Source organism: Petaurus breviceps, unplaced genomic scaffold, assembly GCF_028583685.1.
Source record: "Petaurus breviceps papuanus isolate PSGF00001 unplaced genomic scaffold, PetGlider_PUasm1.0 98, whole genome shotgun sequence".
NCBI lineage: Eukaryota > Metazoa > Chordata > Mammalia > Diprotodontia > Petauridae > Petaurus > Petaurus breviceps.
Window position 1 is genome coordinate 36,243,781 of NW_027187460.1, and position 25,323 is coordinate 36,269,103.

A 25,323-nucleotide genomic window follows, 5' to 3' on the forward strand; every position below is an offset into this window, starting at 1 on the left:
TCTCTCCTTCCACTTCTCTCCTCCATTTCTCCCTCTTTCCTTCTCTTTCTCTTCACTCTTTTTCTTTTCTCTCTCCCTCCCCTTATCTTATCCTTCCCTCTTTTCTTCCTCTCTTGCCCCCTTTCTCCCTCCCCTCTATTTCCACCCTCTCCTACCCTCTTTTTTCCCCTTCACTCTCTCTTCCCCCATTCTCTCCCTCTATCTTCTTCCTCCCTTTTTCTTTCCCCCATATGTCTCACATATATTTGTATATTTAAAATATGTATCACATATTCATATATGTGTGTTTATATTCTACATTTGTATGTTGATATCTATATCTAAATATTTTGTGTGTGTATCTATAAATTCTGGGGTTTAGATGCTTAAAGAAGCTTCCCCTCTTGGGATCACTGTCACTCCTATAAACTTTGTGCTGCCATGCAGATAAATATTCCAGAGGAGGGGGGATATTCTTCATTCTGCTAATAATCTGTGCCACAAGGGGAGCCAAGGAAAGCAACTCATTTTGATGATAAACAAAGAAATATGAAAAGAGCTATTCCTTTACCCCTTCATTTGTACCCTCATGGTCTGCCTAGGGAAGAAAAGCTAGGCCTTGGGGGGTTCTGAGGAGAGCCAGTAGAGATGGAGATATGCTTCCAAAGCCCATGTGAGTCCTGAGGGAGTCTAAGGTCTCTGCGTCCCACAGAGAGGCCTATGCAGGAGTTTTGCTCATGCCATCACCAAGGATACAGGTGGAGGAATGGATTAGAGCCTGTTGATAGGAACTCTCCCAGGGACACTGGATGGTGAGTTAAGTCATGTTAGTAACACGTTTTATGCATCTCTGTGGTAAAGTTCTTTATGAAAGCAACTAATTTCCCATACAAAGGGCAGACTGCTTGACGTGCCCAGCAGGGAAAGAGAGAAGCATTGAAGAAGGCACAGTGTAAATCTCAACAAGCGTCTTACCTACCTTTTGGCCCCATGGGGCCTACTTTTCCATGCTTTCCTTCTTCTCCCTTTTCTCCTTTCTCACCATCATCCCCTTCAGAAACAGAAAATGAGATATGGAAAAGCAATTCAAACAAAAACACAATCAACTGTGTTTCAGAATGAAATATTATTCACGCTTGGAATGCATTCAGCATCAATGAAACATGTGTGTGTATTTGCGTGTGCACTCACATCTAAGTGGCATTGAGAAAAAGGGAACTTGTATCATCTTTTCCCTTCAGTGATAACATTGCCTTTCTACTCTGCCCCCCCCCCCCCCCCCCCCCCATCGCTCAGGAAAAGGCGATAGTGAAAAAACACACAAACTGCCGAACCATGTTGCAGGAAGAACCCTAGTGTTTGGGGCCTGGTCTCATTCTCTCCCTGAAAGGCGGCATTTTAACAAGTCAGGTGCACGTTTAACTACCACTGGGTAACATGATGCTCTTTGGGATAGTAGGGGCTTAATAAATGCTTGTTGAATTGAATCACACACTTTGGAGTAGGTTTAGAACTTGGACTTTCAGCCTCCTAAACCTGGAAATGACGACTGCTGCTCCAGACTGATTTCATTAATAATGGCTGTTTCTTCATGAGAAGGTTGAACTCGATCGTCCCCAAGGTCCTTCTAAGTTCAAATCTATGCTTCTAGGATCTCTGTGAAGGAGTTGTCCCTAGAAGACTCTTGAATATCTCTTCCCTCTTTGTATCTAGGGCAGAACAATGATAGTTCATTCAATAGTGCATTCCCTTACATTGTAGCACTAGAGATTCAAGGCAAAGACTTTTATCTTACACTGAATGGTTAACGATCCATCAACAAGCATTTATTAAAAGCCTGCTATGTCAAACATTGTGCTTCATACTAATGATACAAACAAAAAATAAATATATATGTATAAGTGTAATATGTAGTATGTATATGTTTATATACATGTAAACATTTGCATTATAAGTTGTATATAATGTATCATGTATATTATAAAACACATATCTATAGGTGGGTGTATATGTGTATATATCTAGATATCTATCATCTCTATAAATACATAAAGACCTATCCATATGTATACTATAAATTTATAAATACTACATATACTAATACATATATACCTATACACATATACCTGTATACATGCACATACACATACGTATATATTATTGGCTGTGTGTATATATATCACATGTATTTTATATGTGTATATATACACAGATGTGTATATATGAATACATGTATGTATGTTATATATGTGTGTATTTGTTAGTCCTTTGTTTTCACAGAGGACCAATGACATCATAGGTGATGTCTTGATTTGTGAGTGAATTGGGTTGAAATGAGGCAGAATTGGGCAACATCCTTATTTTATCTTCCAGAGTCATTGAAGTCCAGTGGCAAGATAAAAGTCAAGGCCATAAGTAGGTGATAGCCAGGAATGTAATGGATGACCTTGGCATCTTTAGTGCCTAACCAGGCTCTAAGCCCTCCACAGTGTCTGCTTCAGCTGCCTTTGTGGCTGTTGGAACAAATTGCTTTCTTCCATCCATTCAGTTGGAGGAAGTCTTCACATGCTTTAGGTAGTCATCTCTTTAATACACGGGCAAGTCTGAGGTCTGCTGGTTACCCTCAACCTGGTTTAGCCTGTCTGCCCAGAGTGTTTTACTGGGGTGTGGTTGTTGTGCATGCTACACATTCTTAGAGCCACAGGTGAGAATTGAATGCCAGGTAGATGCCAATGGTAGATGAATGGCTCTGAAAAAGGCTTGGCAAGACCTCACACCAAAGGTGCTCCTTGAACAAAGATAGGTGGCATAGCGGAGGGCTGGGCTTGAAGGTAGGATGATTCATCTTCCTGAGTTAAATCTGGCCTTAGATACTTACTAGCAGTGTGACCCTAGAGGCAAGATTCAGTTTGTCTCAGTTCCTCATCTATAAAATAAGCTTGAGAAAGAATGGCAAACCACTTCATTATCTTAGCCAAGAAAACCCTAAATAGGGTCATGAAGAGTCATATCTGACTTAGCAACAACATACATACACACACTTACATATGTGTGTATACATACCTACACACATATAGATAGATAGATAGACAGACAGACAGATGATAGATAGATAGATAGATAGATAGAGATATATGTATATTTATACATACATATACACACATACATATGAAATACAAAGTTCAGGAAAGGCCTAATGTAGAAGATTGTGCTTGAAATAACTTTTGAAGAAAAGAAGGCATTCTGTGAAGCAGAGCAGGGGAGGGACAGACTTTCAGAGAGCCAGTGCAAGGTTTCAGAGATGGGAGGTATAGTATTCTTTGTTAGGAACAGCAAAGTCATTTCAGTTACTTCAAAATGGTAGAGTTGGAAGGCAAGTAATGAATAGCAAGCCTGGAAAGGTGAGTTGGGGCCAGGCCATGAAAGTCTTTGGAAGCTCAACAGAAGAGATTGAGCCCCAGAGGCAAAAGGAAGCTGGTGGAGTAAACTGAAAACAGAATGGTAGTACTTAAGGATCATCACCTTGGCAGACCTGTGAAGGGTGGTGTGAAGTGAAGGGAGACTTGGGGCAGCGGGACAATTTGGAGGCCATTGCAACAGTCCAGGTGAGAGAGATGAGTACCTGATTGTGGTGGCTGCAGCATTTTGTCTTTAGTGTTTTAATGGACTTTGATTTCTTGTTTTCTTAGTGGGTGGAAGAGGAGGAAGGGAGAGAATTTGGACCTGAAACTTTCCTGATCTTCAGAGCTGGAAAGGACTTTAAAAATTAAAAGTTTTTAGAGTCAGCTTCAGATGATTCTAAACTTCACAAGTCATTTCCTCCATCATTGATAAAGGAGTGACCTGAGGTCCACCTTCTCAGTGGGGTGTCATGGTGTGCTACACTTGGAGCCAGAGAAGGCTGGTTCAGCACTTACCTCTAATATTTCCTAGCTGTGAGACCATGGGCAGAAACTACCTCAATTTTCTCTTCTGTCAGATGGGGATATTGATAACTGCAATATCCACCGCCCAATGTTGTCATAAGGTTCAAATGAAGCAAAATGTGTAAATGCTTTATAAAGCTAAAGGCTTGATACATATGGCAGATAATATTCTCTGATTTCAAAGCTAGGTAGATCCTCATTGATTAGGAAGGATATATGGGGTTATTCCTGAAATGGTGGTCACAGATCAAATAATGTCTTAAAACCCCTTTCAGGCTTAAGATTTTCTGACTACTTTGTTGTTCAGTTGTTTTTCAGTTGTGTCTGACTCTTTGTGACCCCGTCTGGGGTTTTCTTGGCAAAGATACCAGAACAATTTGCCATTTTCTCCTCCAGCTCATTTTACAGATGAGGAAACTGAGGCAAATAGGATTAAATGACCTACCCAGGGTCATGAAGCTAGTAAGCGTCTGAGGCCAGAGTTGAGCTTGGGAAGAAGAGTCTCCCTGATTCCAGGCCCAGCACTCTATTCACTGTGCCATCTAGCTAGTGTCTATTTCTTATAGAAAAAAATATGTGTTACACACACACATACACACACACACACACACACATATATATATACACTTGCACATACATTATATAAACATACACATATACACCCACATACATATACACACATATATTATATATGTACACACATACACATATACACACATACATGTACATATGTTGGTTCTTAGTTGATCTTCCACATAGCAAAAAAGGTGATTGAGAATGATGTTAATACAACAACTCGTTCCTCCCTGCAATTCATAAGAACTCTGCCTCTTCTGCCTCTCCCTACACTTTGTGCCAAGGCGGGTATGAAGTGATGTGAAGCCAAGAGAGTCACCTGGTGGTTTATGACTGGAATTCATCAGCATGGGGTGATAGCACCAGTTTATTATGGTGACAAAGTTTAAAAAAAAAGTCAGGATGCTCCAGCTCAGTCCTGAATCCTAAGTCAATAAATAGGCCATACCCCAGAGCCAAAAGAGCCTTGTCTTTCCACTTAATCTTGGATCATTATGGCCTGGACATTTGACAATAGAGAGAAACTATAGAAGTACATTTTGAGAAAGCAAGTCTGCATGGTCTGCAGTCTTCCACTTTTATCCTTTGGGTAATGTCTCATTGCATTAGCCCAGCAATTGAGGCTCCCTTTGCCTCCTTTAAAAATAGCCACTTGAGTCAAACAGTTAAATAAAAAACTAGGATGATTTCATTATGATGCAAGTCCACTCAAATATACATGCAAATCTCTCCCTTCCCTCAGGCTAAGAACTTGCTACCAGGATCTATCTCTAGGAATCTGAGCAAAGAGCCTGGTTAACTTTTCTTTCTCTTTTGAATAATTTTCTCCAAATGCAAAACTATTTATTAGATTAACTTGACACATGAGGTGCTGACATGGGTTCTCCTTATATCATTTTGAGTCAAGACTTAGATCTGTTTTATTTCGCTGTAAATTAGGGATTTGGCTTAATATCAACTCACATTTAAAAAGGCTTTTCAGGTTTGCAATGCAGTTATATACACAATCTCATTTGATCCTCTTACAACTCTCTATGACAGAGGTATTATTGTTGTTTTCATTTTACAGAAGAATAATCTGAAATTCAAATTATATATGTGATGTGTCCAGGGTCACACAGCTAGTAAGGATTTGTGTAGGATTTGAATCCAGGTCATCCTGATTCTACATCCAGTGCTGTCCACTAAGATCCACGGTCTCTATTTTGAAAGCATATTAAAAAAGATAGATCACTACCTATCTTTTGTCTTCTTAATAGGATATAATTACAAAAAGGAATAGAAAAAAACCCCTATGGGCACTGAGGAAGCTAGACAAAAGACAAAAGACGATGGTAGGATCTGAGGGGACAGCCAAGATTCCAAGACTAAGATTTATCCCCCAACAATGGCATGGTTCTTGAAATTTCTCTATTAGAGATTCATTCATTCAGATCTTGAAGGCTATAGACTGAATGCTGACATTTATCATGGTAGTTCATAGATTGAAAATATGACCATGTGGTTGAATAAATTAAAATGCAAATATTCCTGGGAAGAAGAGAACACTTAACCTAAAAAAAGGAAGCAGACTCTAAGTATCTTAGAACAAATACTGTTGGTCTACAGTTGTCCCTGAAATATAAATAATTCTCTTTGAATTATAATCATAATGTTAAAGCAAGAAAAGACCTTCGAGCTAATCTCAATTAGTACTGGTATGACCTTAGCCAAGTCACAACCTCCCTGGGCCTCAGTTTTGAGGCCCTGGATTTGAGGGTTTTTCTGTCCCTTCCAGTTCTAGATCTATCTCTAGTGTAAGCTCATAATTTCACAGATGTAGAAACAAAGTCCCAAGCATTAAGTATCAGAGTTAAGATTGAAAAGATGGACAGGCATGAGCTGTGAGCCTTAATAGGAAGGCAGTAAGGTGTCAAAATCAAATCTGCTTACTTGCGATTTTTGTCAAGGGTTAGTTTTAATGATAATTAAGATCAAGGATATGGACTCAACTCAGCTTGGACTCAACCACTTATAGCAAAAGTATTATTATTCACATGGCAAAGGATCTGGAATCCTGGAGAAGGACTGAAATATGGCACTCTGAAGACAGGAAGTTAGGACTTCCTGTCTAAAAGGTCAGAGAGTTTGTTGGTGAGCCCTTCATTCCTCTTCATTTTAAAAACTTATTGCCAGGACCCCCTAGCAGTAATGACAATTTGCAGATATCAGTTCCAGAGTATTGAAATGCCACCATTTCACTACACATCATTCACAACCCTTGCCACCCACTGTATTTTTGTTTAGTCATTTCAGTCATGTGTGACTCTGTAATCCCCATTTGGGGTTTTCTTCACAGAGATTAAGGAGTAGTTTGTCATTTCTTTCTCATTTTAAAGATGAGGAAAGGGAGACAAACAGGGTTAAGTGACTTGCTTAGGGTCACATAGTTAATAAATGTCTGAGGCCAGGCTTGAACTCAGAAAGATGAGTCTTTCTGACTCTGAGCCTGGCATTCTATTTGCTGTGCTACCTAGCTGCTTCATTCACTGTACTAGCATTTGTTGAGCACAATCCCACCTTCCCTTCCATTGATCTCTAAACAGGCATTTTAGCTTAACTTTTACCCCTCCCTTCCCTCTCCTAATTGACCCATGAGTGGGGGAAAGCGAGGGAAAATTCAAACATACACTGGCCAATCACTGATTGTACTTTCAGTTTACATAACCTGATTGTTGTAATCTCTTTAAAAACCTGCATATTGTTCATGCCAATTTACTGTCTGATTTGGGTATGTGACCCCAGCAGTCCCACAGCAATAAAATCTACTTCCAACTTTAATCTTGGGGATCTTCTGTCTCACTCCTTTTATGCCCAAAATAAATTAGAGGCCCTATTGTGCCTCTGGAGGTAGGCATCTGCTCTCCCCAATACCTAGGGGGGCTTGTCCCTGATGATGTTCCAGGGCCCCAGGTCTCCAGGAGGGAAAGATCACATCTGCCTCCCGACTCATACTTGCTCTTCATTTGGTCTTTCATGGATCCATTTCCTCCAGTTTGGGGGTGAGTAGAAATCTGTTCTGGTTCTCTTCTGGAGGGCAGAGGGCTAGACGTGGCCATTTTTCATCTCCTCCCTGGCAAAGCTTTGGGACACCAAAGTCTCTCGACCGTCAGTGTTCTGGTTTATGTTTGTATGGTTTTTGTGTGTGTGTCCTGTGCTCACTTGAGCTCATTTGCTTCCTGCTCAGAATCTTCAGGAAGCAATCAAGTAGCTAGGGACTATTATTTGTTGGTATGCGTCCTATATGTTCTTTGTGTGTCCTGTGCTCACTTGAGCTCATTTGCTTCCTGTTCAGAATCTGCGGGGGCAAGCAAGCAGCTAGGGACTATTGTCTGTCCTCCTGAAGTTTTGTCTTGAGCTCATTTACTTAAAGTCTCCCCATTTTTATTCTGCAAAGCAGGTATTCGAGTGGCTATCAGATGAGCACCTCCAAGGGAGCTTTTCTGATTTCCACTGGGAAGACATATTTGTTTATAAGACTATACTGTTTGTCTGGCTTTTCATCCTAGAATATGGGAGGTTCAGCCAGTACATCAAAAACTCCCCTGGGTGGCATACTAAGCCATTTTAGAGTAGCCTATCAGGACAGGGCAGATTATGGGGTCCCCTTAAAGAAAAGAAAACTCATTTCTTATTGTATGAATGGGTGGCTGTTTGGGGTGGGCTGGCCCCTTCAGGGTAGTTTCAACAAGCAAATTATCCAATCAGTGTGGCAGGTGGTCACAGAGAATCCAGGACATCCAGCTCAGCTCCCTTATATTAATGTCTGGCTAGATCTCATCACCTATTGTCCTCCCTGGCTTAGGAACTGTTCTTTCCAAAGGGTTATCTGAATCCTTGTGACCCACCCGCTCTTGGATATTCCTAAGACAAAACCTCTGGCAAAAACCCTACAGGATCATTAGCAAGGAGCATAATTTCCCACCACCTTACAACCCTCGATCTCCTCCCTCTGCCTCTTCTCCTAACTCCTCAGGGCTTCCTACTTTCCCAAGTCCCCTTTTGCCCCCTCCCCCTACCTGGACTGGGGGAAATTATCAGCCCCCAGAAGAACCCTCTTCTGCTTCAGCCATCCTTCCCCTCAAGGAATAAACTCCAGAAACAGGAGGGTTTTGAGAGCTTGGTTATATCTCAGCTGGTAGAAATTGCCCAAAAGATTTATGACAACAGGGACAGCCCCTCTGATAAGCAGACAAGAAGCTTGCCCGGGTCCTTGTGAATGAACCTCAGACTCCCAAATGGGGTACCCAAATGGGCTCTATACCACGTAGTACCCACACTCCTCTTGCAAGGGACCCATGAGCATACTCTAAAGAGTTAGGCCATTGGAAAAATGAATGCCCCCAGGACAGAGACTCTCCTGAGTCCGGAAAAAATTCAAAAGGCCAGGGGGGGGGGAGGTCAAAACTTTTTATTGGATGGTCCTTCTCCTCCTCAGTGAGCATTGGGAAAGTGCAAAGAAGCAGGCAGTCTAGATCTCCTGCCTGACCAATTAAAGCCAATTAAGTGTAGAGCTTTGAGATTGGCAGATTCAAAGCTCACTTTCAAAAGGTCCACCAAAATTCTCCCTGTTGTTGTAATAATTTGAAATTTTAATTTGAGAAATTTACAATTTCTTTACAAAATATCTTCACAAATTCTGAGAATTCATCATTAAGAAATTGGAAATAGGATATTGAGATTGCTTGAAAAAAATAGAAGTTTTTTTTTTTTTTAAGATATTGGGATTGCTTAAAGAAAGAAGTTTTTTGCTATCTCACCTTGACTTGTTCCGTGAATTTGTAAAAGGAAAATTAATAGAGTTTGTGAAACACTTGATTGTAAAATACAATGACTGGAATATGTTGGTATCTCTCTAACTTTGAATCCATGCCAGAATTGATAAAGTCAATTATTGTATGAGTTATTTGATATTTATTGCTATTTTGTTGCCATCTTTCTGAGACTGTATTGTGTTTCTAAAAGTCTATTTAGCTAAGTGAACTTAAGAAACATTTTTGAAGTAGGAATAGTATTACAGCTATTTTTTTTTAAAAAATCTGAATTTCATATTGCATGTGTATTGGGTTTTTATGTTATAAAATTTGTTAATTTAAAACTTATATTTGGGTTACAAAACAGGCAATAATAATGGTGATATTTCACTTAAAGTTTTGGTTAAATTATGTAATTTGGAAAAATTATGAACTCTGATATTAAACAATTTTCTTATTACTATTCTGAAGCTGTTGAATCATCTAAGGATATATATATATATATATACATATATATGTTAATTTGGATGTATGTGAATATACAATGTCTTGGGAAATTTATATTAGGAGCATTTTTTTACACCAAATTAGTTTCAGGTATTTCCCATATTTGAAGGTTTATTTTGTGATTATTATCTTTGTCAACCTTAAGTGAAATCTTTCTTAGGTGTGAGGTTTGTGTCAATGGTTATAGGATGAACGATTTTCTGTGCAAAGCAATTTGGAAATTACTAAATTAAGATCACCAGATTGGGAAATACTTGATTTTGGTTTGAAATTTAAATTTAGGTACATCATAATTGTTTCTGATATTGTTACTGGTAAACATTGGTATTATGAATTTTATAATAGAAGCAGTTTCTCATTCTCTAAATGCTGTTAAATTAAGAATTATACTGTCAGAGGAACAAGAAAATGATGGTGAATGAAGTACTCTGACCATGTCAGAGTATCAGTTATGATATTCTGAAATGTAATTTAAGAAATCATACACTTGTAAGTTTTTCTTTTTAAGTTTCAATTCATAAATCAAATATTTACAATAGCATGCTTGGGGAAAAACTACTAATTGGTAATTATGCAAAGAAAAGACCTTGTGCATCCCCTTCTAAGCTTTGTAAAACCTACAGATCTACCCAAATAATTTTGGGTCCCAGCTGTTTAAGGGGGGAATGATTGGGTGCTTGAAATGATGGGGTACCTGGGTACCTGATATTTAGCTTAATCAGAGTTACTTTAGTTGAGAGAAAAGAAAGATACCATTTTTAACACCAGGTTAATTCAAACTGACTTTAAAGTCTATTTATGAAAAGCTAAACAAAGCAGATGAGAAGGTTAGGAGACAAATGGGGTTCATCCAGTCCCTCCTGTTTCCAGACAGTTGATATCAGTTTTAGAAGTATGTTGAGAGAGCATGAGGAAGTTTTGGGAAGGCAGAAAGATTTGTAACTTGAGTTTGTAATTAATAGCTCAATCAAATTTTAGATGGCCCTATCTGAAGGACACTAGTCAGTATTTATTTGCTATTTAATAATCTGAGGGACTGTAAATTTTACTATTCTTCTAAGCCTTGATTATAGGAGTCATCATAAAAGCTGATAATGGAATGGCAGAGGCTGAGGGCTGCAAACTGTTCAAGGTGGATGTCTGTGCTTGGAAAAGTTTGGGAACAACCTCAGACACTGCCCAGGTGGGATCTCTCTGACTTTCCCAATTGTGCCTTTTCTTTCTGAAAAATGAAACCACCCAGCTCTTTATGCCTAAGCCGTGCTTTCAGCACCTGATTGCTTTCTGAATGACTAGTGGAGATGACTCATGCCTGGAATCAAACAAGGCTAAGAAAGTTTTAATTCTGGCAAGTTTTATGACTTTGTCCCTCTTTTATTCTATAGCAAATTCACTGAGAAGTAATATTCAGGGCCAAATAAAAGAATAAATATAGAGATAACATCCTTCAAAGAAGGAGATGGTTAGTAATAAGGCAAAAAGTCATGAAATAGATGCCTGATTGACCAGCATAGTGAAGTTTGAGGAGAGCAACAGGATCAGGCTAGATGACACCTAGGATTAAATACAGATGTATAAAATTGGCTTTAAAAAGTTCCTATTATGTGAATTCATGATTTGAGCATGTTTGGGAATAAGATCAGAGGTATGGATTTTGGATTTTAGCACAAGAATTGTATAAGATAGTGGTAAGGGTGAAGCTAATGTTAATTTGTTAATGCATCTGTCTCATAATTTTACAAAGGACAGATGAAATCAATTTTTTTAAAAAAGGTTTTCTGTATTTTAAAGGACTCCTATACCAGGTACAGGATTTAGGAAAGGCAGAAATAGCAAAGGATAAATGAAAATTCTCTGTAGTTTCAAAATATGGCACTAATCTTAAGTAATTGTACTAATTTATATTAAGTCAAAATTATCTGGTCGTCTCTAGATCTGAACTGGAGAAGCAAAACTCCTTTTTAAATTCTGTAAATACATGAGGCATCTGGGATTTAAAAATGTTGCTTAAATGAAATAGGTCATGGGGATAAAAGGAATTGTATGTTAATTATGATTCTTGTATAGTTTGTATGTAAGTTTTCTTGGTTATCTTGGTGACATGTACCTGACAATGTAATTATGTCATTTTGTAAAATTGTGAGAAAACCTCATTGTATTAGTTGAGCCTAGCCCTGTGTGGCTAAGAAAACCGAACTATTTGTTTGAACCTAGTCTTGCATGGCTAGAAAACTGGACCTTTATATGTAAAATTGTGTTTCTGGGAGCTCTTGTATTGTACATTTGAACTCTAGTCATATAAAGATCATCCCTTGAGCCTTGGAATCTGAAAAAGACAACATCAGATGCAGACAGCTTTCCCAAGAATCCAGACCTGACCTCTATTGGGACAGCTTTTTTTCCTGGAATAATTCAACTAGAGGACCAATGGAAAAATGTGGCCCCCTCCCCTTTCTTGAGACTATGGCCTTGATTATAGGAACTCCCCATTAACTGTTAAATTGCTAATTGTTAGGGACCCCCGCTACCATCCTTTATGAACAGAATTGGATAGCCTAGATGATGTGGTTCCTGTCATGTCAAAGGTTTGGCATACCTACAAAAAAAAAGAGTAGGGAATGTTGAGCACAACCCCACCTTCCCTTCCATTGATCTGTAAGCAGGTATTTTAGCATAACTTTTACCCCTCCCTTCCCTCTCCTAATTGACCCATGAGTCAGGGGCTCAGCCTAGGAAAAGCAAGGGAAAATTCAAATATACACTGGCCAATCACTGATTGCAGTTTCAGCTTATGTAACCTGACTATTGTAATCTCTTTTAAAACTAGCATATTGTTCATGCCAATTTACTGTCTGATTTCTGTATGTGACCCCAGAAGTCTTGCAGCAATAAAATCCACTTCCAATTTTAATCTCGGGGATCTTCTGTCTCGCTCCTTTTATGCCCAACACATTGTCAAATAATCATTATAGTTTTCTACCACCCTCTTTGTGCTTTCCTTGATGACTCCATCACTTGGCCCATGTTCTTGTTTGTCAAACCCTTCTGCCACCATCATCTCACAATTGACACTAAACAAGTTTATGTTGTCAAATATCCACACTGGCTGCCCATCAGAACCCTCATTAGCACATTTCTTTTAACTTCTTGGTTCCTAGGACAAAGAATGAAGAAGGAACATAATCATCCACTGGTCCACATCAACCATATAGGAACCAAGGATATTGGCACTAATAGGAACCTATAATTTCTGTACTTCTCCCAATTCATCTTGGTGGTATATTTTTAAATGTCCAGCCTGGGATCTGATCATTCATTTAAATGCAGCCCTCATTAACACTCTATATTCCTTTGCCCCATTTATCTTCTGCTGAGTCACCCCAAATACCAGATCACTCCCTATTCTTGCCTCTTCTGTAGCAGTACTGCTGGATAACCACAAAAATATGCTGATGTGGCAGATTAAAAAAATTTGGTTACCTCATTTCAACTGGACTCCCCACTTCTACTCAATAAAGCTTATATTAATGTTTTGCCAATTCCCTAGATTACACTGCACAATGGCTATTATAAATTACTACTCCCCTTAAGTACCAAACCCAACTTCCTTTCACCTTACTGAAGTCATTAGGCATGATCTCATGTTTCTTTGTATTCATTTCTAAATATCTTTGTCATTTGACTCCTTGGTGCCTCACTCCATCCCTGGGACCATATGAGATGAGACCCTAGTCATGTTCAAACTCATTCTCTTCTTGACTCTCTACAGACTCCACCTCCTTCTCCCACCTACCACACTGTAAGTCTAGGAAATCTCAGCCATTGGGCTCTCTTTATGTATCCTCACTGGAAACATCTTTCCCAAAACACTATTTTGGAAATAACCTCAGACATTACTTTTTAACTCAATCTTTCCTAAACTTTCTCTACCTCCTGCTTGCCTACTGCAGCAGTTATCCTTCTTTCAACCCAAGCTCAAATTTCATCATTCCATATTTGTTGTCTTCATCCATTAGAATGTGAGTTCCTTAAGGGCAGGGATCAGAGGTGTGTTGGTAAATGTGTGATAATTGGCTCTCTGAAAAAGAAGTGGGCAAAAACACTTTTAGGTTTAGTCTACGTTATCAACATTTCCCCCTCCCTTCCTTAAATCTAGACAATCAAAAAACAATAAATCAAATGCAGATTTGTAGCATTTGAGATTTCCTAGGGGTGGAGGTTTACACAGAATTTCTAACAATTAACTTTCAGGAGCCTGTACAAGATGGCCCAGGAACACCTCTGGTAGGAGTGGTCTTGATTGCTTATTTTTGTATCCCCAGGGTTTAATACAGTACTTGGCACATGATAAGGGCTTAATAAATGTGCTCTCTCTCTCTCTCTCTCTCTCTCTCCTCTGAACTTCACTTTCTAAGCTTATCATGGACCTGCTGATCACTCAAGCCATTTCCAGTCCTCATTCTCTATGATTTCTCTGGAGCATTAACTCTGAAAGCCACTCTGTCATTCTCAAAATTCTCTCCTATTGTTGTCAATTGTCAAACTACTGTCATGATTCTCTAACAATCTGATCCAGATTTAAATGTCTAATGTCACTAGTTTCTTTTTTTTTCTTTTCAATTATGTGAATGTTGGCCAGGATTCAGCCCTAGATGTCTGTTCTCCTTATACATATTCAGCAGTTATTTATATTAGAAGCTTCAGGGGATAAAAAGATGTATTACACCTTGTAATTTACAACCTAGTATGAGGAGGTATGGTATATATACACACACAATTACAATAAAAGATAGTAAAAGATTCAACTCACATAAATGGCAAAAGGTGATAAATATTCTCCCTTGGAGATCTTGTCACAGAATCTTAAAACCTTCGAGTAGGGAGGGATCTCAAAGTTCATCTAGCCTTACCCCTAACTGATTAACAGTTCCCTGTCTAACCTCCCTTACCAGCAACCATCCAACCTTTGAAGATCTCCCAGAGGAGGACACACTTCCTCCCAAGACAACCTGTTCCACCCTGGGGTGGCTCTAGCAGAAAGTTTTTTTCCTTACACGAAGTCTAAATTTTTCCCATTGTAACTTCCATCCATTGCTCTTTTTCTTCCTTTTAGGATCAAGGAAAACAAAAAGTCTAGTCTCTCTTGAGTATGATATCCCTTCAAATACTAGAAAACTCCTCTGACATACCTCTGAACCCTTCTTTAGTATAGTAGTGTCAAACTCAAATAGAAATAGGGCCACTAAGCCATGCATAAAGGTCCCTGAGACTACAATTGACTTATAATACCATATATTATTATCATCAATGTTCTATTGTATTTTCATTTATTTTAATCTGGTTGGGTCATTCCTGCTGTATAGGTCCACCAACTGTGTTTGATAGCTCTGCTCTAGGGCAAACATGCTTAGTCCTTTCAACAAAAAAGTTTTATAGAATAAAATCCTCCTCCTTTTCCTCTCTTCCTCCTTTTTCTTTTGCTACATTGGTCATCTTCCTTTAGACTCCACCATTTTCTTTATCAGTTCCCAAGATATGCTACACAGACCTTAGAGATGACCTAACCAATCTATCCTCACACAGATAAGTAGCAAACCCAGATTTGAACTCAGGTATGCAGACTCCAAATCTAATCTTTTTTTCTACCATACTATAGGTTGGGGTCAATTTGTGAAGCCTCTTAAACTAGAGTCAGTCTTAGGTGATTGGGTGTTATTCTGTAGGTAATAGGGAATTTGCTGTTCAGTCATTTCTGACTCTTCATAACCCCATTTGGGGTTGTCTTGGCAAAGATACTAGAGTGGTTTGCCTCATTTTACAGATGAGGAAACAGATAAACAGGGTTAAGTGACTTGCCCAGGGTCACACAACTAGGAAGTGTCTGAGGCTAGGTTTCAATGCAGGATAGTGAACTTTCCTGATTCCAGGCCTGGCACTTTATCTAGTGTGCTACATAACTGCCTCAGTGGAAGATTAATGAAAACTTTTGAGTAGTAGAGGTATGGAATGATCAAAGCAGTGGTTCAGGAAGATAAATATATAGTATGGACTAGCAGGAGAGACAGGGTACTTTTTCAGGAGAGTTTTCAGAAAGCTAAAGGAATAAAATAGAGAAGTAGCAATGGAACTAAAAGGGAAGGTAGTTACTGGCACGAAACATAGTTCTACAGTACAATCAGGAAGCTTTGAAGGTAGATTAGATATGTAAGGTGAGGAAGAGAAGAGAATAACACAAGTTTCAAGACTAAGAGATGGGAGAATGGCAGTACCACTAATAGAAACAGAGGAACTAAGAGAATGAGCCAATTTAAGAAGGTAAGATGAATAGTACAGTTTTTGCTATGTTTGAGGTGAAAGTGGCTCATCCAAGTAGAAATGTTTGGTAAATAGATGGAAATATGGGACCAGAGCCAGGGAGAAAAGTCAATGCTAAGGAATAGGTTTAGAAGTGATGTATAGTGGTAATTATTGAAGCCATGGAAGTAACTGGATCCAAAGAGCAGTAATTGATCAATGTCAACTTAAAGGGAGGCCTCCACTTGCATGCTCCAGCACCTGGAGTCTGAATTCGTAGAGGCAGTGGATCTAGAAGAAGGAAGGTGATATCCCCCCTGCATTCTTTTCTAGCAAGACTGTTTCTATCACAGTCTTTTGCAATTGCAGAATTGTGTTCAATTCTAGTCAAGACATTTTGAGAGGGCCTCTGACAAACTTGTACATATCCAGAACATCCAGGATAGCAAAAGGCCTCAAGATGGTAACCCACCCAACCAACAGGCATTTATCAAGTGTTTACTATCTGCTTGGCAATGTGCTGATAATACACAGATGAAAATGAGACAGTCCCTTTCTTTTAGGAACTTTTATTGTACTGGGGGGGCGGGTAAAAGAATTGGTTGAAAAAATTCAACATGGAAAAAAAAAGACTTAGAGGAGTGTATCGCAGCTGTTTTCAAATGTTTGGCATGAAGTTCTGTAAAAAGGGGATTAACTATGTTCTACTTGGCCCCAAAAAGCAGAACTATGAAAGTTGCAGAGACAGATTTCAGCTCAATTTAAGGTAAAAACTTCCTAGGAATTAGAGCCATCCAAGAATGGAATGAACTGCCATGAGAGGTAGTGGGTTCTTCTGAACTCCTACAGCATTTGCTGCCTGTATCATTAACTTGGCTATAAATCATGTACTGCCTTCTGACATCTCTTCAATTGCCTTCAGCTATTATTTAAATTTTGTATTATTATTTAATCTCTCACATACTTATGTCTTGTCTCTTCAACTAAATTGTAAGATTCTTGAGAAGGATTGCTTATACTTCTTTATAAGGTCAGCCTCTTGCTAGCTCTTGATTCTGGACAGATAACTTATCCTGCCTCAGTCTCAGCTTCCTCATGTGAAAGGAACAGAGAAACATACTCTGCCCATATCATAGTATTGTTTTGAAAAAGGAAAAAACTGTCAAATAAAAAAATATCAATGATAATGAGCTCTACAAATATAATGTGTTATTATTATTATTATTATTATTATTATAGAGGCAGCTGGTGGTGCAGGGAACAGATAGTTGAGCTTAGAATCAGGAGACTTGACTTCAAATATAGCCTCAGACACCTCCTAGCTGTTTACCTGGGGCAAGTCACTTAACCTCTGTGCTCCCAGTTTCCTCAACTGTAAAATAGGATATTAATACTTTCATTGTATAATAAATATGTGAGGGCGGCTAGGTGGCACAGAGAGTAAAGCACTGACCCTGAATTCAGGAGGACCTGAGTTCATTTACAGCCTCAGATGCTTAACACCCACACACACACACACAAAACTGGAGTGGCCAGGTAGCACAGCAAGTAAGAGCACCGGCCCCCAGTGTCGAGATGACCTGGGAATCGCATCCAGGCTCAGACACTTAGCACCCACCCAGAAACACCTGGCCATGTAATTTTGAGCAAGTTACTTAACCCCAATTGCTTTAAAAAAATAAAATAAATAAATGTGTGATATTTATTATATAAGGATATGTATACATTCCCATATGTTATATAAGGATATACATTTATTATTATAAAATTACATATGCTCATATATAGTTTTAATAAATATACAATATTTATTATATAGAGATATATCCTTCATCTATTTCTCTCTGTCTCTGTCTGTCTCTGTCTCTGTCTCTGTCTCTGTCTCTGTCTCTCTCTCTCTCTCTCTCTCTCTCTCTCTGTCTCTGTCTCTCTCTAGTATATATAAATATATTCTATTGGGATAATAAAGTCTCCTAGCATTGTTGTGAGGATCAATATCTATATTGATATTGAGATAATATCTATAAAAAGCATTTATTGAACTGACTGTTACAGTGTAGGTACTATTTAAATTCTTATTCTCTTCCTTCTTCCTTTAGTATTGTATTTGGAATTTATCCTTCCTCAGATTTGTGACTATATGTTTTAATGTCTTATGACCTGTCTGAGAGACAGCAGGGCATATTAGATAGAGAATTAGCCTCAGTCAAGGGTCAGGTTCTACCTGTGATGATTCTGGTTGTGTGATCTTGGGCAAGTCACCAATGAACATTGAGGGAGGGGCTTTTCTCAAAGGAAATTCCCCTTTCAAAAAAAATCACCAGCCCAGTTCAAACCCACAATTGGGCTATACAGCCTGATCAAGAAAGCTGAGTATTGTTAACATTCTACATTCTCTTCTATGTGATCAGCTGTGTAGCTACTTTTGTAGTTTCAAGGTTCATTCAGCTGAGCAAGAATTATTTCTCAGAGCCTACAAGTCCTTTGTAGTCAGGCCATGTCTAAGAAGAAAAGCTAATATTGTGTTAAGGAAAAATACAGAATTAGTTGCTTTTCCCTCCCCTTCAGGTCTCATTCATTATTCAAGTGCATCATCAGCCAAGCTGCTAGAAACACATATAAGAAGCAATGCAATAATTCTGAGACTACAAGGGATGCTTCTGTTTTCCCCAAATGCTCCAGATTGAACAGCTGTGGTTACTGTAGTCTTCTTAGGAGAGACATTGGTGAATATTAAAAAGGAAGTGGGGTATCTCTCCCCATGTTCTAGCCATGGGAGCCTACTTCATCTTAGCTGATTATACCTTTTGTTTTCATTGAGCTCCTTGAGAGAAGGAGCTGTCCAGTGCTAAATCATATCTAGGAAGCAGCATGATGCAGTAGAAATATCATAATGCATTGGAATGGGCACCAGAAGAACTGCAGCTCTACCACTTGTGTGACCTGTGACAGGTCACTTCCTCTTCCTGGGTCCAGGGTTGTGCTGGTAAATGTTTAACAACTGGCTTTCCAGGAAAAAAAAAAGTATAGGCAATAATACACTTTAAAATTCAATATGCATTATTAGCATTTTCTACATCACTTTCTTAAGTCTAGGCAATCAACAAAATAATAAATCAAGCCCTAATTTGTAGCTTTTGCCAATTTCCAAAATGTAAATGTTGACAGTGAAAATTTAACTCAACCCTCAAGAGCCAGTTTGAAACAGGTCCAACCCACCACTGCCTGGCCTCGTTTCCTAATTTATAAAATGAGAGTGGGCAGACAGTGGACTATACATTTCAAGATTTTCTTTATTTCCTTAGAGTTTATATCAAGGTCTGCTATATAGTAGGTGCTTGATAACTTTTTAAAATTGCTTAATCAGCTTCTTTCTATAATCCTGTTTTTGTTTTTTAGCAAACACGTAAAAATTCAATCAACTTCAAAGCAATTGGTTTGGTTCAAAAAACCAGCCATACAAATCCAAGTTCAAAAGGCTGATAACACAAATACAAGATAGAGGTGGAGGGTGGCTGGATGGCAATTCATATTAAAAATATATGTATGTTTTAAGGAGCTGAAAGCTCTACATGAGCCAACAGTGTGATATCTCTACTAAAAATTAATATTAACTTCCTCAATATTTTGTGACCTCTGCTTCTACTGATATGGGAAATGCCTATATCAACACAAGTATAATCCCTCTCTAACTCTGTAATTAGCGTTTGGAGAATTTCTGTAGGCAAAAGTTTTCAGGGGCGGGTGGGTGGTACAGTGAATAAGAGCACTGGCCCTAGTGTCAGGAGAACCTGAGTTCCAATCCAGCCTCAGACACTTAACATAAAAAATAGCCATGAGACCTTGGGTAAGTCAATTAACCCCAATTGTCCTCCAAAAAAGCAAAAAAAGAAATGTGGTTTTTAGGGGGCAGGTAGGTGGTGCAGTGAATAGAGCACCGGCCCTGGAGTCAGGAGGACCTGAGTTCAAATCCGGCCTCAGACACGTTACCAAAAAACTAGCCATGAGACCTTGGGAAAGTCACTTAACCCCAATTGCCCTCCAAAAAGCAAAAAAAGAAAGTTTCACCTTGTGGTCCAGCAGGTCCACAGGCCATATAGCCGAGCTTGCCATATAAAAGAAGCAAAGGGTAATCTTTAGGCCTGGGCATGAAATCTTCTTACCTTTGTATGCATGTATAAATGAATGAAAGAATAGATGCATGCATTCTTGAATGCAAAAATGAATGGATGTATCCATTCAATTATTTGCTATGTGCAACCACTATGCTAAGTGATCAGGGTACAAATAGAAAAATAAGACATTCCTTGGTCTCAAGGAGCTATTATTTTTTTTTTAAAGCAATTGGGGTTAAGTAACTTGCTCAAGGTAACGCGGACAGGTGCTTCTGGGTGGATGCTAAGTATCTGAGCCTGGATTCGAACCCCCAGGTCATCCCAGCACTGGAGCCAGTGCTCTTACTCGCTGTGCTACCTGGCCTCCCCAAGGAGCTCTTATTTTAATAGAAGAGACAAGACATATGGGAGCTTTCAGCTTCAAGTCTGATGGAAAGGTACCATAAGGCTTTAGGTAGTATCCAACAAAACTGAGAGTCCATTGGCATGACCTTTGAAAACCCAGGGTCACCTCCATACCTTGATGAGGCATTACAGTAGGATTTTAATGTAATAAGAACTTAAAGTATTATCTTGTTTACAATTTCCAGAATGTGGAATGTGACGGTCCTGCTGTATTCAGCCCCAGTCAGCAGTTCACATTAGCAATGTTTGTTTAGCTCTAGACATCGCATATTAATAACAGCACTGACAAACCAAGGAACATCTAGAGGAGGTTGAAAAAATCACAAGAAGACTATGGAGCATGTGATACAAGTCTCAGCTGAAGGAAGAAGACTGAGGGTTACTATGGGAGGGGTTCAGAGTGGGGGCTTCTCATTGGCTTTGAATGTTTTAAGGAGCATGATATGGATTTGTTTTTTTTTTCTATTTGACCCCTGAAGGCAGAACTAGGAATAAAAATAGCTGTTGAACACTGTAATGGGCTTTCTAGGGTGGTTGTACATTTCCTGTCACTTCAGGTCTTCAAGTTGAGAGTGAATGATCACAAGGGCATCTAGGTGGTGCAGTGTATAGAGCACTGGCCCTAGGGTCAGGAGAACCTGAGTTCAAATCTGTCCTCAGACACTTGACACTTACCAATGGCCTTGGGGGGAACAGAGAGAGAGATGAGGGGATTCATGACTTCTGAGGTTGAACCCAAAGATTTTATGAAAATGTTTCATGAAGTATATTAAGCACCTGCTAGATACTTGGCACAACTGTAGCTTCTATGAAAGTCTGCAAGGCAAGGATATGAACACAGAAGCACCCTAGATGCCAGCAAATCAGTGATCTTAAAAATATTTTACTCTTATGAAACCTCTTTTTTAAGTCCATAGATACTTTCAAGGAAAAATATCTGGAAAGTGTGTTTATACCCATAAAATCATTGTGGCCTCAAGATGCTTTAAAATAACTTAAAACTCAAGACTTAAGGACCTTTTATTTACAAACAGCTGACTTATATCATGACAGATGAAAGTGCTTTGGGTTTAGATCAAAGAAAACAAAAATATCAGGTTTTCTCTATAGCTCTGCTACTTACTGCCTATGTGTCCTTGGCTGTCATTTCTGTGCCTCTCTTTCTTCATCTGTAAAATTAAGTGTGCTATTTAGTTGACTTTGAAAATCTATTCCAGTCCCAAATCTCAGTATCCTTGCCTAGTGTGACTACAGAATCTTTTCATCCCTCCCCCATACTACTGCTGGCATTAACATCCCCTCCTCTTTCTATCAGTAAAGACTGGAAATATCAACAGGATAAGACATTTAAGTCAATCATAATACTACACTGAAGCCACCTAAGTCCTGCCACATATGATTTCTTGGGTTCTGCCAAGGACTCTACTTACTTTACTCCTGTGGGATCCACTTTGGAAATACTGATACTCCCTAATATTTTCTCCATCACTGCCAGGCTGGCAAATACCTCTCCCCTCCCAGACCTTATGTAGATTTTTATTTAACAAATCTGTAACTCATTATGTAATGTATAACATATAGTATATATAATATAATATATATATGATATATAGTATAACTTTCTGTGTTTATAGTTTATCCTTCTACTAGAATTTGAGCTCTATAAGAGAAGAGTTTATGTTATACTGAAGTTTTTCAACTCCCTCTGTGCATTTCACAGTGCTTTAATATTTATTAAATTCTTTTTTTCTAGAAAAAAATAATGAATGAAAAATGAAACTCGGGCCCTTTTGAAAACGACTGCTTAGGATCCACTATGGCCCCACTCCTCATCCTCCATTACTGACACCACTGGGATCTACCCTTCCTCTACTTTTTTCCACTTCCCCTTTTTTAGTAATGATTCCCAATGGAACCTCCATATTAGTCTTCTTGTTCATTACAATCCTTGCTCTTGTAGTCAAGCAATGAATATAAGTTCAATAGAATGGAGCTATGGCTGTAAATAACACTATAGTCTCTACTTAAATCTAGGTTAGAGAGAATAAAGCATCTTAGGTAAAATCTGCTACAGCTAGAGTTGGTGTATGGATGTTAAACCAGCCAATCTTTGGTGATATTCATTATATTTTGAATGGGAGAATGTGGAAATGAATGACTGGGTAAGGCTCTAGGGCAGAGGTGGTGAAACCATGGCTTTGAGGCCACATGTGGACAGCCTTTTCACTGAGTCCAAGTTTTTCAGAACAAATCCTCTTATTAAGGGTATTTGTTCTGTGAAGTTTGGATTCAGTCAAAAGGTCAAACTTGAGGACCTAGAGGGCCACATGTGGCGTCAAGGACACAGATTCCTCACCCTTGCTCAAGAAACTTAGAGTGGCTTGGCTATGGTGGTTATGCCCTCCTTTGTATTCCCTTCCATGTTTGTAATGAGTATCCCTGGCTCTCAATCCTCTTGAGAGGCAGTCAGGAGCAAGCATGCTATGTCATTGATAACAGGAAATCTCCTTGTGAGAGAAGTTAAGTCCTAGATCTTAAAGGAGACAATCTGAGCTATGATGACATGTTTCACAGGTCCAACTTACACTTATATACTTTGTGGATGAGCTCAATTCTCTATGCTCTGAGACCTGAAATCTATACTTTATTCTTCCCTGGACCTCTGACATCAGCCACTTGATGCCTTTCTCTTATCCTCATGCCCATCCCCCTGCTGGTGCTTACCTGGCTGTCTACTTTAAGAGCCCTGTGCTCAGCCACACAAATAGTCATCAGTAGCTTAAAATTTTGGAGTCCTTACTTCCATTGCTCAGGTTGGAAATGGAGGTGAGTAAAGAAGCCATTGCTTTTCTTGCCAGGGCTATGAAAGGGAAAGTTCATAGGATCATAGATTTAGAGCTGATCCTTAGAGGCCATTAAGTCCAACCCTTCCATTTTACAGATGAAGAAATCAAGGACTAGAGAAGTTAAGTGACTTTCTACTTAAGATCATGCAGTAGGTGACAGTGGCGGGATTTGAACCCAGATCCTTTGGGTCTAAATCCAGAGCACTTTTCATCACACCACATTACAGTCCTGCCATCAAACAGTAGAACAATGAAATTATTTTCCTATAGAAACATTGCTGTACACAGTAGGTAGGTTACATATTACTTTTAATACAATAGTTCTGCTACATCTGTGTTGTGTTTTTAGAGACCTTCCCGGTAACCTAACCATATAACATTATTTTTGTGGGAAATTTTGTTCCAGTTTTTCAAACAAATGACTTACAATGACCTTTTGGATAGAACCTATTTTTAAGGTAAGGGATTGCATAAATTGTTTTTTTTCCTTCCTTTAGCTGACTATATATGCCTACCTCAAAGTTTCCTCTCTGTATCCAAAGATACGTAGCTCACGAAGTAGAAAAATTATTCATTAAATGCTAAGAAACATGAGTTTCCTATAACATTATTCTTAGTGGAAACTTAACTGTATTCTTATGTATCCTTACAATGACTCTGCAAGATAGGGATGTCATGAATTAATGTTGCTTTTAATGGAAGGAAAATAGCCCAGCAAAAAGGACTGGGTACTGGGTGCAGAGTCAGCAAGACCTTGAGGAGGCAAATCAGTTAACATACTTATTTCCCACACAACCTCATAGGGTTTATATAAGTCCTATAGAGGGATCACAATCTGCATCAGATGAGGGAATTAGCATATCCAAAGTTCCTGATATTGATCAAATTATAGAAGAGACCCAGAGGAGTAGATGTTTCAAAGTTGCATATAGAAGACTGGCACAATCCTGCTCTCCCAATAGTCCACATGACACTGAGGAAGAATCTTTCCACTTTTCTGTGTGTGTCTTTCTCTTTTTGTTTCCCTGCTTTTGTCTCTTTCTCTGTTTCTATGTCTTTGTCTCTATCAGTCTTTCTGTGTCACTTTCTGTCTCTGTTTCTCTCATCATCAATGTCTCCCTGTCTCTATCCCTTTATCTCTGTCTCTGTCTATCTTTCTTTTTGAACTGCTCCTAAAATGTCATTGATATAGGGAATTTCAAATAAGGAAACCACCTTTACTTAGATCTGTATTTACTTTAAACTTATAATCTTAGAAAGTTGGACATAGAATTAAAGACTCATAGAATTTTTAGAACAAAAAAAGTACCTGAGAGATAATCACAATATAGCAGAAGCATTTGAGACATTTGAAAGAAAATTAATGTCTGGAGATTCTAAATGAATAAGTGATATGATATTTAACCCTAAACTTGCATTTATTCTAATGTAAGACTACCTGTATATAACTAAGAACATATAATATAAATATATAATAGCAGGCAGGTAAACTTATTAGAGGGGAAAACAGCTGGAGGAGAGGCCAAGAAAGGCTTCCTGCAGAATATTTAACTTTGAAATGAATCAGATAATTATTTCTAGAGAAGATCTGACATCTTAACATGTTTCTTAGGTTCTATCCAATTGGATTTTCATTTTCTAAGAACAAGCTAACTGATAGAAGATAAGGTAGCCCTATAGAAATAACAAAAGTGAATAATATTAATTCCTCAAATTTATGGAGTTTACAAGTTTTTCACTGCCATATTCTAAGGCAGATATGATTACCTCAATTTTATAGATGAGCCAATTGGACATTACCAAATGGTATAGGTATCCATGACCAAGAAGAATATGTATCTCCACCTGCAATTTCATTCATTTTCATTGATATAGGAAATTC

General features: G+C 38.6%; 1 protein-coding gene across 1 annotated transcript in view; it reads right to left on the reverse strand.

Moving 5' to 3' along the window:
• Positions 1-25,323, reverse strand: part of COLEC10 (collectin subfamily member 10) — a 65,406-nt gene that overhangs the window by 22,504 nt on the left and 17,579 nt on the right. Inside the window, exon 2 of the mRNA XM_069080940.1 lies at positions 959-1,030. Coding sequence (XP_068937041.1) covers positions 959-1,030 — 72 coding nt within the window. The remainder of the gene's footprint in view (positions 1-958; positions 1,031-25,323) is intronic.